Here is a 20,291-nt window from a genome sequence, read left to right on the forward strand (position 1 = left end):
TTTTGAGTCAAATCTGGTGAATTCATGCCCTGAAGGGTTTATAAATCTACGTACATCTATTAATTTAGTTTCTTCACATACTTGTTTTAAAAATTTGCCCTCTGGACTCAGTTTGAAGGGCTTTGTACTACATCTGTCTTTGTCTTCAGTAACTGTGTTAATATAATAGGTTATTTTATAACCTACTGACAATAATTCTCTAAGTTTTTTAAAAAGACCAATTTTTTGGGATTTGTCTGGAAAAGTATAGACATTTATTATTCGGTGTTTTTCTCCTCTAAAAAGGCAATCTATCATTAAAAGCCTGCCTGGAATAATGTCCCTTCTTCTAATAACAACAACATCATGAGTCTTAAAGAAGATACCGACACCATCAGCCTTGCTCTCACCTATAGATATTACACTTTTACCCTTAGGCCACATGGCGCAGACATTATCAACGTCGTTATTTGTGTTCAGTCTGAGTTCCTGAGTACATAGAATATCAAAGTCAATGTCCAATAAATACTCAATTTTTTGTTGACGATAAACACTCGATTGAACACCAAGAACGTTCCAGGTGGCGATTTTAATGGAGTGGAGAATGGTTATCATTCAAGCGCTTCTCGTTTTTTTCTCGTGATCTCTCCTCCCCCTCCCTCTCTCTCTCTCCCTCTCTCTCTCTCCCTCCCCCCCTTCTCTCTCTCTCTCTCTCTCTCTCTCTCTCTCTCTCTCTCTCTCTCCCCCCTCTCCCTCTCTCTCTCTCTCTCTCTACCTCTTTTCTGTACATCTCACCGGTTCATTCTCTGGCACGTCCTTCTTCAGTCTCCTCTCCTCTGTAGCGACCGGAAGCGCGTCCAACAACTTTTGCATTCGTTGTTTTTTTAATATATTTTCTGCAGCGTTCTTCGTCTCATTCGTTTTGCTTCCTCTTTTACAAACACAATAAGAGCGCGTTTTAAGGAGCGGGTCGCACACCAGCAGCGTCAAGGTGAGGTTTATTTATATTGTAAATATTTTCAACAACTACTATAGGATTTGATGAAGTTCATATATATGCCGTAAGCTGTATTAACATCTTTTTTTGTGTGCTTTTTGACGGATGCTGTTAAGTATTTGACAAACTGACATTAAATATATTCCTAAACGACAGTCCTCATATAATAATAATTGACACCTTGGATTTGCAGGGTGATGCATGAAATGTGGAGGGCATAATTAACCTTCTAGAAGAAGTCATTAGCATCTGCCGAGTGTAATGCCAATTACACGCCAGTGTAACAGTCAGTCTTTTGATGATAATGAGTTCCACCATATTAGTGTGGCAGTAAAAGCAGTGATCCTCAACAGGCAGGGGGAACTACCATTTGCATATGAGGTTAATTTGTTTTCTTCACTTAACTTATTCTTCCTAATTCATGACCAACAGAAAATGTATTTTGTCATAAGGGGTAGCAATTACATAATTTAGACAGAATTAGGTCTGATGTTGCTGCAGTTCCTGTCTGCAGTGTCCTTGTTCACTTAATTGCATACTTTAGCTCACAGGAAATAGTTTCTCAAAATAGAAAAGTGAATTTGTAATGATAATACAATAATAATAATAAAGTAGTTGCTTACCAAAATAATATTGAAATAGATGTGTACAACATTTATTGACTGCTAAGTGTGTTTTGATAAATGAGTAATGCATTTCTACATCAGGTGATCCCCTCAAGTCGCTTAATCAATTAGAATAGGGAAAGAAACTTTATCTGGGATTATCTCCACAATTGATTAATTGTTCCATTGATTTCTCAAGCTTAAACTCCACACATTCTCTTCATTTAACTTCCCAGACACGAAGAGTACTTGTTCTTTGACTCATATCTTATTGCAAACTTAATGTATTCGAGTTTTTGGATTGATGTTTGGTTAAAACAAGGAATATGAAGATGCCATGCGTTATATAGACAACAAAATAATCAGGAAAGTAATGGAAAGATGAATTAAAACCATCAATAGTCGCTGCCTATATGTGTATGTATTTCTGGTTTCATTTAAAATATCCTTGATTCTAAGCTTGATAGGGTTCAAGATTAAAAACTTTTCAAGCCCGTAAGATATAATTAGGTTTGTGAGTTTATGTGAATCACTAAGTTTAAAAGTGTGATTTGTGAAACGAGAAAAAGAAGAAAAGTTTGACCCCAATAATGATCACACAGCTGTAACTCAAATGCAATCCTCTTCTGGTGGCACTTTTTGTTTAATCTTTCTATTATCTCCTTTTACAGCAGCCTTTTACCCGGTGGTGAACAAACCCTGAAATTGGCGCAGGATGTATTGACATCTCCTCTTTCCTCTCTGAAATGGAGCTCTGGCTGCAGGGCTCCTCTTGGAACGCATCCACACTGTTCCACAACACCAGTATGCCTCTAAACGCCACTGGGAATTACACCAACGACCAGTTCATGGAAGACATCCTCCTCGAAATCCTGGGTCCAAAACGATCTCCCTTCTTCCTCCCCGTCACCAGTGTTTACCTTCTCATCTTCATCACCGGCTTGTCTGGGAATGTGCTCACATGTGCAGTGATAGCAAAGCACAAGAAGATGCGAAACCCCACCAACCTCTACCTGGTGAGCCTGGCCGCGTCGGACCTCCTTGTGCTGTTGTTCGGGATGCCTCTGGAGATCTACGACCTTTGGCAAAACTACCCGTTCCCCTTTGGCGAGGGCGGCTGCTACTTCAAGACCTTCCTCTTCGAGACGGTCTGCTTTGCCTCAATCCTCAATGTCACGGCTCTCAGCGTGGAGAGGTATATAGCCGTGGTGTACCCGCTCAAAACGCGATACCTGTCGACCAAACAGCACGCCAAGCGGGTCATCACCATCGTGTGGGTGGTTTCGATGATATGTGCCATCCCCAACACCTCCCTGCACGGGATCTTCTACCTCCCAGAGAGAATGGAGGAGTCGGCTATATGCGCTGTGCTGAAGCCCCTGTGGATCTATAACATGCTCATGCAGATCACCACTGTGTGCTTCTACTTTGTGCCCATGATGGTGATTAGCGTGCTGTACCTGGTGATGGGCCTTCACTTGTGCCGGGAAAGGCGGCAGCCCGGCGGGAACCTGGCGAAGAACTGTAGCAGTATCATTCGAAGGAAGATCAGTGGGAACGGGCGCAGGAGACAGATCAACAAGATGCTCTGTGAGTTATTTTGTCTCTTCAGAAAACATGGCTATTACTGTGAAATGTTGTCATGGTTGTCAATGGAAAAAGTGAATAAACTTCTCTCACAAACTCTCTTGTTAGTAAAAAAAGAGACTAAGTGTCAAATGTTTGCCACATTTATAAATAGCTCTCAATGTGTGATGAGCCAACAAGCTCCCGACAAAGCTAAGTCAGTTAGCTTGATGCCATATGCCCACCATCGTAAACAGCCAAACAGCCTGCTGCCCCTCCTTCAGTGAGATCATGCGGAGAGCATTTTGCATGGACTATTAAGAGAGGAATGGAATGAGTGCTTTGTCGCCATTATCTGCCACACTTAAAGTGAAGTGACCATGCCATATTTTTTTAAGACGCTATGCCCTTGTGTGCTGAGTTTTATTTTTTAGGCCATGTATAAATAAACTGTAATGGGACAATATTATTCCAGCTTTATCCTGTTAAGTAAATGTCATTAGATCTTCTCATATTTATCTAAAAAAAACCTTTTAAAGATACAGTGTGTAGCATTTAGGGAGATACATTAAAGGGAATATAATATTAATAAGGACGTTTTCTTTTGTGCATAATTACCTGAAAAATAATAATCGTGTTTACGTTTCACAGAGCCGGCCTCCATGATTTTACAGTAGCCCAGAAGGGACAAACCAAACACTGTTTCTATAGGGCCATTCGCCTTTTCACATTGGAGAATGTAGTTTTCCTACATGCTGAGCATACAGGAGACGTTTTATTTAGTTGCAATCTGCAACCTCACAGTTAGATGGAAACAAATCCTACACACAGCACCTTTAAAGGATGTGTGGGATTTTTCAGGGGATATATTGTGGCTGTTAAAGTGACACAACACTGCTTTTGCGAAACAGCAGCCACTGTGGAAAGGAGTGGCAACTAGTCAGTTGCTTCAAAGACATTAAGCAACCTGATTGAGAGTGAGTTTAAGTCAGTGAGCAAATGCTGCAAACAATTATTTTAATATTTGAATAATCTGCGGTTATTTTCTCAATTAATTGGTATTCTCAGTGAAGTATCAAGTCGATCAAAATAGTTACTGATAAATTTTCTGCCGATCGACAAATTGATTAATGGAAATTTTTAGATACAGGACTGAAAGTAAAAGGACTGAGTTGTTTCTACTGCATTAGCAAATACATGCAATGTAGCTACATGACATCAATGCTAGTAGCATGAGAACACTTTGGATCTTAAAGTGGTCTATCAAAACTCTTAAAACATAATTTAGACTACAACACTGTACATTGACATTGACATTCTTATTCTTCTTACAATATGATCAAAAATGCAGAAAAAATGCAGAGACAACTATTGTGTCTTCCCATGGCCCTCAGGAGGTGTTGTTTTTTTCCCCCCAAGAATGTTCCACCTCGTCCCGCCCTACTGTGCTGTGATTGGCTAGTACTGACTAATACTATTCTGTGATTGGCAGCTTATCTGGCTACAGCAATGTGCTTTCCTATGCTGTGACAAGAACGTGGAGAAGGGACTTTGGCGTGGATGAAGTTGTTAGATTTGTTAGATTTGCTCATTTGTCATATCAAAAACAGGGTGTTGCAGTAAATCTGGATCCCCACTAGTGTCCATTGTAGGATGATGTTCTTATAGCATTTAGCTCCATTGTCTTTCCAGTATCTTCATCTAATTTGATCTTGCCCATAAGGGTACCAACGTCATCTCTACTCTATAAATAATTGAGAGCAGCAACAAAGAAAAGCCTTTAACATGCAACAAAAAACAAATACATTTTAATCCGCCTCATTCTCTTTGGCCTGATCCTCTAGCGATCGTGGTGGCAGTGTTTGGAGTCTGCTGGGCGCCATTCCACATCGAGAGGCTCCTGTGGAGTTCCATCAGCCAGTGGACCGATTTGATGTACAACATTTATCAGTACGTCCACATCGTGTCGGGCGTCTTCTTCTACCTCAGCTCCGCAGTCAACCCCATCATCTACAGCCTGCTCTCCACGCGGTTCAGAGAGTGTTTCCGAGAACTCGTTTGCTCCCAGACGGAGGATAACAATTCTGTCAGAGATTCGCCACCATTCCCGAAGATTTTAGTGGAACCCTCTGTCTCAAGTGGCAGAGCCCAGGCTGAAGGGAAGGACTCCAACACTTGCATCCCTTTGCTGTCTCCTAACATGACACTGAGCATGGACACTGCGATCCTCACATGTGCATGTAAAGAGACCTCTGTGTTCTAACTTAGACTAGATTTGAATAAGCTCACAAGCAACAGAGAAACCATAGTTGGACATTTTGGACACAGTCAAATGAAAAATACATTTTAATGTCTCCTTATGTTAATTATTAATTTATCTCCTGTTACATGCTAAATGTAAAAGTGTTATATCATAAGTGAGTATTTTTCAGAAAAATCCCTCTCTTTTCTCTCTTGCAAAATGACTCATTTTGAACTTTGTTCCATAAATGTATCCAATAAAATGTGATTTTGGGTTACGATGCTAACCGACATCATATAAACAAGTGGTGAAGCTAGAGACTTGTGTTTCCTCAAAAAACGACAAGTCTGGGTTTTATGAGACCAAAAAGATGTTTCTACACTTTGTACACATTAAACAAAGGGATATAACGTGTTAATTAGTGAGACTTAAAGGTGCTTATTAGCGGATTCATATCCTTGATGCTAAGGTAACCGTCTGCTAGCTCCAGTGGTATTGATGTTCTCGTTTAACACTGCGAGAAAGTGAAGCTGTTTCTCAAAGGTTTTGAATGGTTTCTTTAAACTTACATGTCATTAAATAGCTTGTACGTGAAGTTTTGATTAGTTTGTTTGCTATGAATCATATTATTCAACAGTGCCTGCATATTTCACCTGCTGTCTTATTCTGTGACTGCTGTATGCCTTAGAAGTTCAATCCAGAGGGGAACTGGGACAATCCAATCCAATCTAAATGATGCATGTTCTTGTTTTCTTTTTTTTTTTGTATTTGGAAAATTGATATGTTGCCGGGCAGCAAAAACAGGTCAACTGCTTCTTCTTGTGAACAAAGACTGTAATGCTTCACTGTGAAATTTTCCTATTTTTTCTCATGCACGAGATGTCATTGAATGGTCAGCCCTTGTTCAATGTGATTGCAAAAAAAAAAGATTTTGGCTTTTGTGAAATGCCTGATTTAAAATAAATATATGTTGAAGCTGTCCACACGTAGCTATTATTATCTTTCATACCCATCGTAATGCTTGCTGTTCTGTTTCTTTGATGACTGACATATGAATGCAGAAATCATCATCATGATTGTATTGTGTTATTGTTGCTTTGTGGAAGGCTGCATAAGCCTGTCATTTATCTCAAATAGCAAGCCTCAACAAAAGCAGAGAAACAACAAAAAGTGTACTTTACACGTTGGTTTTGTTGGATACAATACTGCATGAGCCATGATTGCATTTTTCCTCCAAACCATCCATCAGAATAAGCTTAAATCTGTGGGCCTTGACAACATATCATTTCATAGTTGAACGGCAGTTTCAATATTTTCATCCACAGCCAGATGAAGTGGACACAGTAGATTTACTTCTTCACATTGCCTCAATTGTACTCGCTGCACCTGGTACATTTTTAATGTCTATCCCATTTCCATCATATATTCAGACACATAATCTAATATGAGCGGTAAAACATCGGCCTTGGCCATAGGGGTTACTTTTGTAAGCTTGAATCTGTCATTTTCAGTCAGAGCAGTTTATTATTCTTCTTGGTGTTAGAGGTTGAGACAAATTGGAGTCCATTTTTAGGGCTAAAACAGCAATGAGTCACACAGGCAACCAAAAGCTTCTATGTCCTTTATCGCCTCTTATTGGGGCGCCACAATATTTTGCATCTTTGTGTGTGCTTCTTGACATTAAATTAGCAGTTCCATTCCGTGGCAACATCTGCATTTAAATAGAAGTGATGCATATTCATGTGGAGCTTTAAAGTCCTGATTCTCCCTGGCACTAGCTTAGTTAATTCATAGTAACTAGAAATTTAATATTATTGTCACCCAAACCAATCATACATATATTCAACCAATGATGTATGAGTTTATTCATTCGTGGAATTGCAATCATCGTCGAAAGAATTGAAAATGAAATCTATGGAAATATTTATGTAGATAACCACTGGAGGAGTTCATTGTGAGCCCGTGTTCTCTCGTGAAACTCAAGGACAGAAGAGACGGAGACAATGTAACAGCGGTTTAGTAGAAGGCAAAACACATGCACCGTATCACCATAGTGTGAATGTTCAGGCGGGAGGCCGAATGAAGGACAGTCATACACATCATTTAGCATAAATTCATTACTTTTCTGTGCAAGACATTTTACATATTGCCGTCCCTCTCTGTGCTTTCTATAAATCAAGAGCACAATTCCATCTTTCATCGCCAAAATGACCCAGACTTTATCGTTTGGCCTTTCAATATTCACAGCCCCATTTTTTTTTTTTTTTTACAGTCCTTCACGTATCTCAAGCAAACATCAGTTGACTTCAGGCTGCAGTTCAGCTCGAGAAGGATGGCCTGCGGGATATTCTGACCACATTGTATGTGTTCAGTCCCGGTGCATCAAAACCAGGGGACAAACCACGCTTGTCAAACGTGTAGAAGTTAAACAATTGGCCATCTTGAGCTTCTAGGGACACTGAGGCCGTCCCGACTCGCAAAACACAAGGGTACTCTTTTTCAAAAACCACTCTAAACACCCGGTCAACCAGGTAGTTGAGCTTTATTGTCCTGTACTTCTCTGGAATCACCTCCTCAATCTGAGGCCCAAACTGTTGCATGATCAGAACTCCGTCGGACCCGACTTTTATCTCGTAGAAGGTGATGTTACTGTAGGTGAAAAAGCCAATGTAAGGTTCTGGGTTTGGTGGACGATAAAGGACCTTCTTGCCCTCCCTGAAGGCTTTTTCTATGGCTGGTATGATGTGGTTGTAGGCCTTGGTGACCAAGTCCTGGTTCTGAGGTCGGCTGCCAGCCATAAGCACCACCAGACCGAGCTTCATTCTGGGTACAAGGGACAAGGTGGCAGAGTAGCCGTCCAGATCACCATCTTTTCGCACCATCTCGTAGCCCATGAGCTCATTCACCTCCCACGGCGTCCCAGTACGGTTGGCAAAGTAGTCCTTATCGCACCTGAAAAGCGGGGTTAGCATGATCTTCAATGAGTCTGGTTCCAGCATCTTGCGGTGGTAAGCGCCCAGCAGCATCATGGTGAGCTTGGCCAAGTCTGCGGCCGTGGAGAACATCTGACCCGAAGGCCGGTACCAGCCCAGGTCGTAGAGCGGGGCTGGCTTTCCGTTGGAGTACACGCCCACGGCCATCTGGCCCTGGAGCCCCGGGGTGATGTCAAAGCCGGTGTCCTCCATGCCCAGCCGGTCCAGGATGTTGTCTGTGATCCACCGCTGGTAGTCAACGGCGGCCACTCGCTCGGCCATCACGTGAGCCAGCAGCGAGAAGGCGAGGTTGCTGTAGTGACATCTGGAAGGTAGCAAGTGAAAGAGATGGAGAGTGTTTCAAAAATCTGGTTGTTGATGCAAAAAATGAGATAAACTATTTTACAAGTGCAAACTCAACACCTATCTTGAAGAAATAGTTCAATATTTTGGGGATTATGCTCAATAGCTTTGTTGTTTACGGTTATGGTTGAAACCACTCTACTGTTTGAAGGATAAATAGAAGCTTGACTTGAAACTGAAAACAGCTCGCCTGACTCCGTCCAACCTGCCGACCAGACCCTCTAAAATGTACTAACGCGGTATATGTTGTTTGTTTCATCTGTGCAAGAACTGAAAAGTAAAAGCGACAAGTTGTGGTTGTTTGAAGGGTTATATGGCTGGCAGCACTGACAACTTGGGTTGGAACTGCAGATGAAAATACGATTGAAACTAACGGCACACATCCCCTTTAAACCACAACATTTTTAGCTGCTGTTTGTGCGGATTAAACAGACACAAATGTGATAATTAGTAGGGCTGTGTATTGGCAAGAATCCGGTAATATGACACGTATCATGACACAGGGGTTACGATTCAAGATATTGCGATACTTTAAATCAAATTTTAGGAAAACTGACTGTCATAGTATAAAGAAAACACCACTATATGCTTAAAATCTGAGTAAATTACTTTTTTTATGCATTCAAAACAGTTGGATTGGCATTTGCATTTATCAAAACCCCTGTAAAATCCAACCTCATAGCACTACTTTGACAGGGCACATATTTTTGCAAATGCAATCAAGTTTTGACTGAATTAATCTCTGCATGAAAACCAATCATTTTAAATCGAAAAAGGGGTTTTGAGATTCAACATGAACCACTGAGGTGCTGGTCGATGGATTTTCTCCCCTTTGGACAAAGCAAGGCTGGGTGTTTCCCTCGGTTTCCAGCCTTTATGATAAGGTAAGCAAACGGGCTGCTGGCTGTAGGTTTATGTTTTGCATGCATAAATAATATTCTCATCAAACCCTTGACAATAAAGCGGGTGGGCATATTTCCCAGAATGTCAAACTATTTCTTTTATCAGACAGATCACACAAAATATGTTGTCGTCAGCAAATGACTAAGGCCCTCCCGTGCCAAATTTATGCATTTACACAATTTAATACCCCCAGTTTGCAAAATAAAAATGTACATATTGAAATACTGAAATCAACTCGGCATAACAAATCTTACTTGGTGCCTGGGTCTGCGACAAGGACATCATCTTGCAGCAGATTGATTGCAGTTTGTGTTTTTCCTTTCCAAAGCAGACTTGTGGCGCGAAGTCTCCTGGGTAGGCCTGCATCAGCCCACCATACAACAGTGTTAAATAAAAAAAACTTCAGGCAGCAAATGTAACACATGAATTGTATTTGTATGCGCGAGACCATCTGTTCTTCTATCCTGCTCAATGAAACAAGTCTTCATGTTTTATTTCAGTCAGGTGGTTATTTGTAGAGTACTGGTACGAGACAAATTCGGTTCAGTTCTCTGAATGTGATTATCATGTTCAGGTTTGATACCTTGATAATAAACGGAGACAACGGGGTATTTAAAGATTCAAAGCTTGTCTTGCTTCAGGTGTTTCCCTCATCTTTTATTTGAGTTCATTACACAGAGTGTGGTTTTACAGATTGAAAAGTTTGTTTATGGGCGACGATTGTAAAATAGTTTGCTGAGACAATATATGGATGTAACTGTTGACTCCAGCATGATAAGTATCTGAACAGCTCAAATGTCTCTGTAGCAGGTATCCATTGCAGTCTTTACATACGAACTAGAAGATTATTTTTCATCTTTTTTTGTAATAGCACATCTCAGTTTCGCCAAGGTAACGTGTTCAAATTACTGTTTTTGTCTGACCAAAAGTCAAAAACCCCTAGATGTTTAAATCAGATACAATATGAAATGTTTTTGCATTTTTGCTTAAAAATGACAATTATCCTGATAGTTGAATAAAAACATAATATATAATAACATTAATTATTTGACTGATTGTTTCAGCTTTGAAATAAATAAATAAAAAGTAAGAAGTTTAATCTTCAAACTTCAGAAATACAAAGGAACTGCAACCTGGATGTTTACGTTCAACACACATTTTGATCAGAGAAAACGGTGCGTCAAATATACCAGCAGCATCTTCTTCTTCTTCTTCTTCTTCTTCTATTTAAGTGTTTGTTTCAATAAGTCAGCTCCCTTGGGTTTATAGCAGCACCGGCATTACAATAAATCCCATCTCTAAGATGCTTTTTCACATCAAGTTAACTGCCTGAACTGTAGATTTAACAGCCACATCACAGAAGTTGGCTCTCTTGAATTTGACGTTGCTCTCTATAACCTCCTGTTGTTACCTGAGAGCTGGCTGGCCATCCTGCGCAGAGTGACCGAGGAGGAGCGGATCTGAACCTCCCCGCTGTCCAGAAATATCAGGCCGTCTGTCACGTATTTCAGCTCAGAGTCTCGCATCTTCCCCAGAGGATTTTTGATGGTGAAGTTCTCCACATATTTTTCCAGAGGATCATCCAGGGAGCCGATCTTCCCATCTTCCCACAGTTTGTACAGCATCAAGGTCGGGAAGATTTTTGATAGGCTTGCAATTCTGAAGGACAGATAACACACAGCAATGGGATTGTTTTTTTACAACTTCTTATATACGGTCAATGGTCGGTAAAAAAATAGAAATACTCATATTGGTTTAAGGAGTCAGAGCACTCAATTCATGTACCTGAGATTAGATGTTCTATCTTGTAAAAGTTAAACTCCGGAGACACTTATGCTGGGGGGGGGGCATATGCTGCACATTGTATGTTGTCGAATCAAATATCTTATATAACTGACTTTTAGCATTTTCGCAACATTCGAGTGAGGACTTTTAGATTATCTATTTATTTCTTGTAAAGGCCACCAATTTCACACCCAAGTATACCGCTCAGCATGTGCACACGGTTGTTGATCTCCTGTGGCTCAGAAGGAGCTTTCTAAAATCAGAGAAAATAACCCCCCGATCATGTCATCTTGGTTTTCATGCATTGAGCTTGAAGAATTTTTAATAGAAAACTGAAATTGTAGAATCTCAGTTTAGAGACCAAATGTCAGGACATCCCAGCCTCGGCTGCATCAATTTGGGCCAGTCCGTTTTTAGCAAAGCCTCCAACTTTATGGGAGTGCAACATTAAAAGCGCCAAATTAAGGACAGTTTGTTAGTTTGACACTTGCCCGGTGTTACAGCTGCAGTTGGTGCGTCTGTTAATCTGTGGATTGCTATGAAAGTTGATACTCTTGTGTGGACAGCTTATCCTCTTTTATGTCTATTGATTGCACCAGACTTGTGATAAACTACAGGAACTGTGATCCTGAGGAAATGTTTCTATTTTTATTTTGGAGAGGTAACTTTATCAAAACAATCTGTTCTTACAATAAATAACTTCAACTGCCAAATTCAACTGGCTTTATGTCGGCCAGTTCTTGACAAACTGCGGTTCTGCTACAGAGTTCTGATCTAAATCTGTCGAAACAAAAAAGTATTGGTAGCACAGGTATTACACCACACCATATATCTCTTTACCCTATCGGAGGGCCCTATACATATAGAGACGATTAAAATGATTTCTGGAATCTGAGAGACAGACAGGTTCATTCTGACACTAGGTAACTACTAAACACTGTGTATTGGCTCTAATCATTGATCAACCTACAGGATAAAAAGATGCTGAGTTGTCCCTGCTAACGCCATCTGGTCGGTCTGTGTGATCCTGTCCCTTTCTTTTCCCTTGGAAGGGTGATTGTTATGTTGCTTCCCTTCCTGCACTATAGCACACTCTAAGTAGTTACTTTAGCCTTTTTAGAGCCAGGGGTAACATGGCTCCATCATGCTGCAACATCCGTTGCACATCAGTCAGGAACTTCAGTGCAGATGTATACTGGCTGAAAGATATTTATATCCCGAGCTTATTGCCCATTATTAAAGTAATGTAATGATGCTCATCCCATAATGACAACACACTGCCTCCTCTGCAGAGCAGACAAAAAAATGTGTTTTGTGTTTCAGACTCCAGCAACATTATTATGACAAAAAACGCACCAAAGAAGAGCCTCATCGAAGAGGTGTTTGAGGAGCGATAATCAGGGCTGTAGTGCTACTACTACTGAGGATACTGAGGTCAGGTGGAAATCTTGGGTTTTAGTGACCTTGAGAGGAGTTTACATTCAACACTTGAATAAACAATCAAGTATTTCTACCCCAGAATTTTACTCCTGGCAGTGTGGAGAAAGATGAAAGTGCTTTTAAACCTTCATGGGAAATAAAGCATGCATCACTTTACTTTACAGATCTGTAATTTCCCAGAAGCGAAATGTAAAGAACTTTGTAATGTGGTACTAAACAGGGAAATAGAGACATGTTATATGTGCTCCATTCAAAAAAGAAAATAAATAAAAGCAGTATATATAATTGAGTGACACACGACAATCTTTTTTTAAAGTCTTTCGTTGGTTTAAATTTGTAGTTAATTATTTTATTGTTTGATATTTGATTCTAGTTCATTATCTGTACTTTTAGCGGCCTCTATTCATTCTATTAAGCTGAATTGATTGATCATGATTTTTATTTTTTTATTATTATTATTGTCATCATTATTATTCTATGCAATGAATCACCTTTTTGAGGGGCACAAGTTGTGTGAAAACATAACTTTGCGCACTCATTAGGACCGGCCAACAGTTTGATATTTTATGGGTCATATGCTCGGTGTTACAAAATGGCTTGCTTGCTTAATTTGAATGATTAACTTTCATGCTCTATGAAATTTAATAGGTGTAACATGTGGAGACGTACAAAAAAGCCTCTTCAAATTTGGTCAGTACAATCTAAATAGACCAGCGTCTCGCTCTGACGTACGGTAATGTGCATGGGCCCGGTTCATCGCTGCTTGCAACTTTAAACATTATCATTACTATGATTATGATTCTTATTAGTAGTAGTAGTGGTAGTAGTATTTTAAATTGTATTTATTTTTGTAATTACTATAATTATTAAAATCTTGGCTGCTGTCCTGGTGTTTCATCAAGCGCTCACCTGTAAATTGTGTACTCATTGGGGGGTCCCGAGAGAGGGTCACTGCCATTCCTCTTTCCAAAGTTGCCGGTCCACAAAACTGTGTCATTTAAGATCACGATGGCCGACAGAGAGGGGAGGCTGATGGGATTGATGCTCTGCCGAAGCACAGCGTCCACCTGGAATGAGGCCGAGCAGGACGTGAGGACTCAATTCAGAAAATGTCTCCACTTTATATGGAAGCTTGTGAAGAATACTTTGAGGAAAACAGGCCAGCTGTTTCTCCCTGCTTCCAGTCTTTATGCTAAGCTAAGCTAACCGGCAGCTGGCTGCAGCTACGTGTTTAGCATACACACCAGAGCGGTCTTGATCTTCTCACACTGAAAACCTAAGTTAAGGGCCCTGGAGAAGGTTACACTCTACCTAAAATATTCAGGAGGTAAAAAAATCATGAACTATTACTGGATATCAATTCAAGTGAAATGCATTTGCAGTACTTGATTACTGCTACAAAGAGCATCATAACACCGACCGTAAGAAAAGAATCAGTAATAGACATTTTTCTCTCCTCTGGACGTAACAACAATTCTTGCAATAACTGTAGAGCTTTGGTCCCTCGTCACGTCTTAGATGAGTTGTTAGCAGTTCAATCAGAGAGTAAGTCTCCAGACTTCTCAGATGATTTTATTTAAAAGAGCTTTTCCAATATTTCACAAAAAAAGGAAAGATTAGAGAAATGATGATACAAAAATTTGCATTTTCTTCTTTTCTTCTTTCCTGTCGCATTGATCAATCTTTCACATGAAAGAAGAAAAGGCCCCCAGACTTATCTTGTGGCCCTTTTTATGAGGACAGGACCACTGGGTTAGAAACCACTGGATGAAAATACCAAACCGTATCGACACAATAGTTAAAATTAGCTTCACCTCGACCAACTACAACAGAGAAATTATTATTAACTGGAATATGAAGCCCCACAGCAATTTCTTTGATGTCCCACTTTGCCAAATAATATTAGTTTAATGAGCACAGAATGTAAATTGTATTGCTATCTTTACGAGGAGAAATTAATGCTTTTTTTGCACGGGAAGTTAAATCTGCAGGTAAAACTGAATTATTCTTCAAAACTACTGGAGAGGAAGATTTAATTATTCTTAATTTTGCTCCCAAGGCAGAAATGAGCAAAAGATCCCTCTCACAGAAATGTATATACAGTATATAATCCATGTGCTTGATTCTCATTTTTCAGTTTGTCTTCAAGTGTTTGGTTGAAACACAGTACAGGCAACTAGAAACTGTAATTGAACTGGCAAACTGCTGCTCAACTTTAAATGAATGAGTCAAATGTTGATGCTGATGTTCATCTATTCCTTCACTACACACAGTTAAGCCCTCAATGCCCTCAACTCATTGCTTCTCTTTTAGGAGCTGATGTGTCAATATATGTCATTGCATGTGGTTGATCAACTGGGAACACTGCTGCTCCCTGCTCAGTATTTCATCCACTACATCTTTAATCTCCTTCTGTCAACTGCAACAGCATTTGGTGTGAAGGATTACCGCGTTTGGCCTGTAACTGTCCTGCGACTTTAGTGGTCGTAATAGAAATATGACATCTGTGCTTGATGGACGGCACATCTCACCTTCTCCAGGGCCTCTTTCAGACCGGGGATCGGATGCTCCAGCTGCAGAGGCTCGGGGAAGCGAGGACACATCATCTCTGATTTGGCATTGCGACCCACCCCTTCATCTGGGCGTTGAGTGGGAAATGAGAGAAAGGGAAAGAGAGGGAAAGAGAATGAAAGAGCAAAGGAAGCACCGTCCGGGGGGCAGGCTACTGAAATCCCCACTTCATATTTGATAGAATAATGTATCGGCAGCACAAAGGCCAGTGTAATGCGGGATAATTGGCTGGCTTGGGGCTTCATTAATTCTCTCCGCTTCCTGATGAACCCCGTTGATCTAACGGTATACAATATGGTAGGCTATATGACAGATGCTGCCTGTTCCCACTGTGAGCTCTGGACGAACAATATGATATTTCAACATGTTTCATTGTGGCTTCAGGGCATTATTTGCCTTTTCATTCTAAAGGACTGCTATACGTGAAAAATGTCTTTTTTGGAATATAAAAGATGAATCAGTGCACATCGGAAAATACAAATGGGAGCCTGTGGAGCTGTGCTTTTCCCATTAATACTATCACCTGATGTTACTCTACTCATGTACATTCATATATAGTAGAGATTATAAACCTGGGTTGTGTTTTGGAGAATAAGGACTTTTGACTCTAAAGAACCCAACCAAAACATTTTCATCAAAAACAGTGATTCTTAAAGTAGGGCCCGTGGCACTCTGTCAGGAATCCGCCAAAATATTTGGCTTACAAATTTTGCTGTATCGGAAAAACTTCTATATCTACAGATGGGGAACATTAGCACCCATAAAATAAGCATATCATGTCTGCTATTCCCACCGACGTTAGCTTTGGCCCAATAGAAAATCCTTGTTTTAAAGATGAAGCACTCACTCAAGTTTAAATGTCTGCTACTCTTCATTTTCCAAAAGCTTTTAAAATCAATGACCTGAAAAGTATAAATGCTGGCAAGTTGAGTCCAAATGCCATTTGAATAAAATGACCCTCCGTTTAAAAACGTGGTATTAACATGATTCAAATTGAAATGGCATGAATGGTAGTAAGCATTATGCATACTCTGGGTTATGATTATGAAAGTTTTCTCCCCCTGGCCCTAAAATGTTTGAGAACCCCTGATCTAAAACACCAGTACAGAATATATTCTGGTGTTGGATTTGACGTTTACACTGATTTCCCTGGATTAAAGGACAACAATTAAAAACACTTCAATGTGTAACCACAAACCCGTCTTTCATATCAAAATTCAACTTGTACCCTCTGAGAAATGAAAAATGATCAACTTGCTATATGTTTAAAGTGACACAGCCTACTGAGATCTTGTTAGGATGCTGGTAGTTATAGACACTCCAGCAAGCACAAACCACCGCAGGCTAATATTTTAGCAAGCTAACGCTTTATCTCATAAATACAAGATGAAGATCTTTCGATTAAGAGATTGTTTTATCTCCTGATTACAAGATATATAGTTCCTTAATTAAGAGGGAATAATCTATTGATTATCAACGTTGGAACTGAGATTATCGGTCGTTGCTGTGGCCGTCAGATCGGATAAAAAAGGAGCATCCACAGGTTTAGCTGCAAGCTAACGGCTGTGATTCAGTGTTGAATGTAATAAATAAGGAGAAGTCATATGTTCCAGGTTTTACAGACCAAAATAAGAATAATTGCATCCTGATGATGATGAAATCATTTGATAGGATTTGTTGACTTCAAGTTTCAGAAAAGGTGGAGTCTTCACACAACTCATAGCTCAACACGATGCGGTCCAACCCGCGTTTGCTCTCACCTGGCAAAAGTTTTGGCAGCTGATATTGCCAGAAGAAGCATCCAGTCATAACCAGTGACAAAACGAGGAAGAACACCAAACCCAGCTGGGTCCATTTCACCTTCATCTTGTTTGTTTTGGTGAGTCCTTCGAATTTAACGGCAGCAGGAGCAGCAACAGCAGGAGTTGGCTTGAATACGAACAGACAGGCACATAAAACACAGCACACAAGGTTAGCACGAAGCCTGTTTGTGGATTCTCTGACCAGATCTCTCCTCCATGTTTTCTGTTGATTCTAGTTGAAAAAATAAGTCACAAATCCCTTTCCCCTTGTTCCCTGTTGCACTTAACGGTACTCACCACCTGATGCTTCACAGGTCACAGCAGGAAGGACTGGATTACCAGTGACACAGAGATCTTCTTATTGCACGCTCAACATCCTAAAGATTTACTCTGAGTTAATTCTCAAAATGTAAATTATTCCTGCAGCCCAAAGGCAGTAAATGGTGTCCCATGGAGGTGTTCCTGAGCGGGAGAAAGGCACAGACACGGACTCCCATCTCCCATGATTTGTCGCTGACTGTGCTGTAATCCTGGGCCATTGCCGCTCTCGTCCTTCAGAATTCAATTTCCTCTCCTGCAGCCACAGGCCGTTGACATCCTAATCCCTAGATTTACTCCACCAAAGCACCCGGGGAAGTCTTAATCCCTAATCCCTGTGAATCAATTCACTTCAGTCCTGCCCTCGCCTTGTGGAGCGCACCACCGAGCAGCACGGGCTGACCAAGATGGCACCCACTCGGGCCAGCGCGAGTCGAGATGGGGTGATACTTTGCGCCTTTTAGCCGGAGCATGAGCTGGAAAGTACAATCACTTGGGTGCAGCGAGTGTGGATCAACTGGGTGAGGGAATGACAGACAATTTGGAATGTTGAGGGGAATTTGGATAATGACCGAGGATGAGATGCACTGCTGTCAACAACTTCTTCACTCAAACAGATTTCACAAACATACAAGAGTCCAAGAGTATTTGAATATTGCTTTTGTTGAATCTCTAGGTGAAGGAATAATAGGCAAAACATAGGGTGAACTTCAAAAATACATGAGCAGGAAAGCTTTATGTAAAAATGGGATTTACAGAGTTTTTGCATTAAATTCCATGAAGTATAATGTATTTCATTCAATTCCCGAGATAAACTGGAAACGTCCCTGAAGGTCCTGAAAGATATTTTTTTTAAATCTTGTGCACTCAAGATAAAAAGCATTGCAAACTAAACAAAGCAGGAGGGTGTCAGGTTGTTTTATCTATAAATGTTTTTTTCAATTGAATTTCCAGAAAATATCACACCATCTATAACGATTTTTAAATGATACTCAACCTGATAGCTTATATAAGTAAAACACACCCTGAATATAATTCATATCCATCCACTGATGGTACATCCAGTGACTATCACTCCTTTGCTCAGCTTATTCACAAGATATTAACGGCCCTTCCAAAGCTCAGTAATGCATTTTGATCATTATAGGTATCATAATGCGATGTGGGAAAATGAAGTGTGAAAGCAAGTTGCGGATGATCCTGGTTGCATAACCTGTGATAGATGGAGAGCACAGCAGCTGGCCCATTTCACCAGAGTCAGGACTCACACACACACACACACACACACACACAGAAGCACACACACACAGCAGTGAAATGTGTTCTTAGTTAAACACATTTGTTGCCCGGTGAGTATGCATTGATTTGCTAGTTCAGTTCCTGCATGTGTTTGTGTGTCGTGTGTGCAGGCATGAGTTGTTTGTGTGTGAGGTGATTGCTGTTTACCTGGGCTGGAACCCCGTCCACCGAGGCTTCTCTCAGGACTTTACTCCCTGCCTTGCCCATGGTTTCGCTGCACGGCTACATCAAAAAATAAAAATCAAGCAGTTATATCTTCTGCACATAATTTGCTGATGTTTGCTTCATGCTCCATTACTGTAAGACAACAGGTTGATGTCATAAAAATATGTCCCCTCCCCCCCATGCATCTAGTGACGCTGCTCTCTGTCCAGAAGGTCCACAGATGTGGAAGTAGAGCAGAAGGAGGTGAGAGCAACAGGGAGACAAGATTATTTTCGTGGCACATTTTCTCATTGCTGCAGCAGCGAGGACGGCTCTGATATAACGCGGTGCCATAAGAGACCGAGAGACATTGTCCTCTCATAAACAAAAGCTGTAAGTGCCCACCTTTGGAAGGATTGTACCGACAGTGAATAGTAATCGATGCTACCAAAGGCAGTAATGTCTCCCAGAGAGTGGGGATGAATTGTACAACCGATTCACAGTAACAGTGGGCTGTAATATATAATGTGTGGCTGTTCTCCCCTTTTACTTTACACAAGAGGAAAAAGGTTCTTTCCTTAAACTTCACTTTTATATGGTTGTAATTTATTTCTTCTTTCCTCCAAAACACCCGGTTGTTATTCCCTTGGTTCTCTATAGTCTGGCTGTCTACATTATTGTAGACTTACAACAGATGCTGTGTTTCATTTGAACATTGACATTTTCGAGTTCCAAGGAAACGCTTCAAACGCTGCCTGAAGTCGGATTTCTATCAACCCGGACCTCAAAGTTATTTTAATGTTGACTTTAATGTTGACGGGGTACACTGTCAATATTAAACATGAAACGTAAAGGTTTTGCCCAACTCTGACACACATGTAAGGTGGGAGCTCAAACACATAGAAGAGCTTGTTGGGGAAACTCGCTTATGTTCAGCATATATGGTGAAAGCAGGTTAAACGTTTGGTGTTGCAGTTGAAGTTTGAAGTTTAAAGGAGTCTTTCTGGAGTTTCGGGTCTTTCTTTTGCTAAAGCTTCACAGAGACAGTCGACATGAGGTTGCTCACAAAGCCTTTAATTAAAGTTGTTTGTAACCTTCAGCATGGTTATTATTGTTTCCATAAATATCTGAACAACCATCACGATTTCTTCCCTGACAGTCAACAAATGTTCTGCCTTTTGTTCAACAAGCAGCAGATCCTGAAGGCACGTTCATATTTCCTTTATTCAGAGGCAACTTTACTTCGGAGGTGAAATCCCAGCATTCGTTGATGATTGAGCTATCGATGAAGGTGCCCGCTGCATC

At 40.6% G+C, this 20,291-nt stretch overlaps 2 protein-coding genes across 3 annotated transcripts; one reads left to right on the forward strand and one right to left on the reverse strand.

Moving 5' to 3' along the window:
- The first annotated feature begins 790 nt into the window (after positions 1–790).
- nmur3 (neuromedin U receptor 3) lies at positions 791–6,548 on the forward strand. The gene is made up of 3 exons (XM_031871802.1): positions 791–970; positions 2,253–3,171; positions 4,992–6,548. Exons 2-3 carry the CDS (start codon positions 2,328–2,330, stop codon positions 5,408–5,410), a joined length of 1,263 nt encoding a protein of 420 aa, XP_031727662.1. The 5' UTR covers positions 791–970; positions 2,253–2,327; the 3' UTR covers positions 5,411–6,548.
- Positions 6,549–6,659: 111 nt separating this feature from the next.
- Positions 6,660–18,025, reverse strand: lactbl1b (lactamase, beta-like 1b). Of its 2 annotated transcripts, XM_031871801.1 has the most exons (7): positions 17,523–18,025; positions 17,184–17,352; positions 15,384–15,490; positions 13,762–13,919; positions 11,039–11,286; positions 9,882–9,987; positions 6,660–8,686 (listed from the first exon to the last, which is right to left on the reverse strand). In XM_031871801.1, the coding sequence occupies exons 2-7, from the start codon at positions 17,287–17,289 to the stop codon at positions 7,708–7,710; spliced, it is 1,704 nt and encodes a 567-aa protein (XP_031727661.1). In that variant the 5' UTR covers positions 17,290–17,352; positions 17,523–18,025; the 3' UTR covers positions 6,660–7,707. The 2 variants fall into 2 exon arrangements, with proteins under 2 accessions (XP_031727661.1, XP_031727660.1); XM_031871800.1 differs by lacking the exons at positions 17,184–17,352; positions 17,523–18,025 and having other exon boundaries at positions 15,384–16,469.
- Between the last annotated feature and the right edge of the window lie 2,266 nt (positions 18,026–20,291).

The sequence above is a fragment of the Anarrhichthys ocellatus genome, unplaced genomic scaffold, assembly GCF_004355925.1.
Source record: "Anarrhichthys ocellatus isolate YVR2014 unplaced genomic scaffold, GSC_Weel_1.0 scaffold60, whole genome shotgun sequence".
NCBI lineage: Eukaryota > Metazoa > Chordata > Actinopteri > Perciformes > Anarhichadidae > Anarrhichthys > Anarrhichthys ocellatus.

Coding starts and splice junctions, on each gene's coding strand:
- nmur3 (XM_031871802.1), top strand. CDS start 2,328: ATGGAGCTCTGGCTGCAGGGCTCCTCTTGGAACGCATCCACACTGTTC. Junction 3,172..4,991: donor ACAGATCAACAAGATGCTCT/GTGAGTTATTTT, acceptor CTGATCCTCTAG/CGATCGTGGTGGCAGTGTTT.
- lactbl1b (XM_031871800.1), bottom strand. CDS start 15,668: ATGAAGCCCCAAGCCAGCCAATTATCCCGCATTACACTGGCCTTTGTG. Junction 13,920..15,383: donor TGAAAGAGGCCCTGGAGAAG/GTGAGATGTGCC, acceptor GCCTCATTCCAG/GTGGACGCTGTGCTTCGGCA. Junction 8,687..9,881: donor GTCGCAGACCCAGGCACCAA/GTAAGATTTGTT, acceptor GCTACCTTCCAG/ATGTCACTACAGCAACCTCG.